Source organism: Enhydra lutris, unplaced genomic scaffold, assembly GCF_002288905.1.
Source record: "Enhydra lutris kenyoni isolate GAN:26980312 unplaced genomic scaffold, ASM228890v2 scaffoldscaffold14, whole genome shotgun sequence".
NCBI lineage: Eukaryota > Metazoa > Chordata > Mammalia > Carnivora > Mustelidae > Enhydra > Enhydra lutris.
Window position 1 is genome coordinate 2,825,225 of NW_019154098.1, and position 2,582 is coordinate 2,827,806.

The following is a 2,582-nucleotide window of genomic DNA, read 5'->3' on the forward strand; positions in this document are numbered from 1 at the left end:
TGACTTGTGAGCCCAAAGCTGCAGGAGATGGTCTGGCTCTCTGGCCCACTTCTCAACAAGTCCAAGCAGGTCTGGTGAGGAGACGCGTGGAAGAGCAGAGCCTGCCTGGCGGACAGGCAAGGCTCTGCTTGACCACCTGCCGCTAGCTGAGTACTCAGCCAAGCACTCTGCTGTTCTACAAGAATGGTTCATTCTCTCCCCACAACAACCCAATGTTATGGAGATTCTCTATAAACTCTACTAACAGATGAGCAATGACATCATACAACCTGCTCAGTGTGGGACCCCGGTGAGGAGTTGAACTTGAACCTGGGTCGGCTCCATCGTTCATGGACTCCTGAGCCTGAGCTCTTAGGCACCACAGGGTATGTTCAGGGGATAAGGAGGGTCTCTGTTGGACAACGTCCTGCTCAATGCCTACGTCTACCTTTTCTCCTCTTCGTACTCTTTGCATCACTTTTTCCTCTCACCCTTTCCAGATTTTCTGCTTTCATTAGGCAGAAGAATCATCAAAGCTGCCCTCAAGAACATCAGTTCTGAACGCGCCATGGCAAGGGCAAGCTAACCCCATATATCAGTGACCTATGGCTGTGTAGACTAGAGGCTTAAAACCACAAGTGTTTTATTTGCTCATGAGTCTCTGGCCGGCCAGTCTGGGCTGGTCCGCGGTTGTGCTGGTCTTTCTGGGTCTCTGGTGTCCCCAGCTGGCTAAATACTCGGCTGGGATGGATGGTCAAGGACAGCCTCGCCCCGGTGTCAGCCAGGGTCCCCAGACCTGCTTGGACTGGTTGAGAAGGGGACAAGAAAGCCATCCCATCTGCAGCTTTGGGCTCACAACTCACACCACATCCCTTGTGGCGCATTTTCTTGGTCCAAGCAAGTTACAAGAGCCACCCACCTTCAAGGGGTGAATGACTAGATTCCATGGCTTGTGGGGGGCAGTGCCAACAGGTTGGTGGCCATTCCTAGTCTGCCAAAGCGCCCCCGCTGCCTCACGAACATCTCCTCACTGTAATCCCCTTTGTGCCTCCACTCCCTTCCCGTACTTTAAATAACAGTGTCTTACTTCCCATCACCCAAAGCTGCGGTCACTCACTCCACAAGTATCTCATTATGCGCCAGGGACCCACGGGTGAACAAGTCCCTGCTTTACTGAGCCTCACGTTCTGAGAGAGGGACACACAATCAGGGAAAGACAAACACCCAGTGTAGGGCCGAGGAGGACAATAGCTGCTCTGGAGAACAACAGAGCGGGAGTGGGGGGTTGGGGGGTGAGAGCTCGGAGGGCGGTGGGGTTCCTGTTACACATAGAGAGGTCAGCTGGCGGCGAGGGAGGGGACAGGGAAGCTTGAAGGACGTGGGGGCGCGAGAGGCTCCACGCAGCGGGCGGAGCATTCCAGGTGCGGCAAACACTGGGGACACGGCCCCGGGGCTCACAGACACACACGTCCTGCAAACTCTGATGGGTTAAAAGGATCCACGAACAACATGACATTTCGTCAGAGAACGACAGAAACATGCATGTAAAACTCCTGCGAGGCGGACCTGCCTCTGCTGTCCTGGCGTCAACGACAGCTTCTGCGACCAGAGAGCCGGGGCCCTGCGGCCGGGGAGCCCCTCTCCCCGCACCGCGCGCCTGACCTGCGCCCTGGTCCGCCCTGGGCATCAAAAGCGACGCCGTGAAAATGAAAGCTGACCTGCTCCTGGTTTCGGTTTCAACCGCAAGGTCGTCTTTTTTTTTTTTTTTTAAGAGCACAAATCAGTACGACTTCCTGCTTGAAACCCGCTGCAGGCCCCCCGCCCGGGGAACAAACCCAGCCCCAAGGATGCCCCAAGAAGAACGCGGCGCGCGTTTCCCCTCCCCTCCGTGTCCTCGCTCGGCTCGGCTGCCCTGGGCTGCGGGCTCCCCAGCCCCGGGGTCGTCCTGCGACCAGCGCGCGGGCCCCCTCCGGCCGCCCCCCACAGCCCGCTTCCGGCCGTCTTCCAGGCCGATCTAAGTGCGGCCCAGCGTTGGGGCCGCTGTCCCCAAGCACCCCCGAGCTCGCTTTCCTTGTGCGCGGGGGGGTGGTGCCCGGGGCGCCTCACTCCTCGGGGTGGGCAGGAAGCCTGGCGAGGACCCGGGCCAGGCCCCGGCCCACAGCGGGGCGCGACCGCGCGGGTTCGGGCCCTGGGGCCGGGCTGCAGGGCGGCAGGCGAGGGAGGCCCCGCCAAGGGGCCGCGTCCGGGCTGTGGGGGCAGGGCGGGGGGGAGGGTTTCCCCGAGGTGGGCCCGACCCCGCCCGCCCAGAGTGCCGCCGGTGGGCCGCCCCGCGCGGAGGCTTCCCGGGACCGGCCGCCACGCCCGCGCGCAGTCCCCGAAAGCCCGGCGCCGTTGTCCTGCGCGGTCTCGGGAGCCGGGAGCCGTGGCGTTCTGGGCATGCGCGGGCCGCCAAGCGCATGCCCGGTCCTCCGGAGAGGCGGAAGCTCGGCTCGGGGACGCGGCCGGGCGCGCGCCGTGGCGGCGTCGCGCGCCTCAGCTGGTCGCCGCGCACGCGCGGCCCGCGCCGACGCAGCACGGCCCCGAGGGCGCAAGCCCGCCGCTGC

The 2,582-nt window shown here is 62.7% G+C and overlaps 1 protein-coding gene across 1 annotated transcript in view; it reads right to left on the minus strand.

Moving 5' to 3' along the window:
* Positions 1–2,081: 2,081 nt before the first annotated feature.
* LOC111146756 (basic proline-rich protein-like) overlaps positions 2,082–2,582 on the minus strand; it is a 29,841-nt gene continuing 29,340 nt past the window's right edge. Inside the window, exon 5 of the mRNA XM_022502439.1 lies at positions 2,082–2,578. Within this exon, the coding sequence (XP_022358147.1) occupies positions 2,082–2,578 (497 nt within the window). The remainder of the gene's footprint in view (positions 2,579–2,582) is intronic.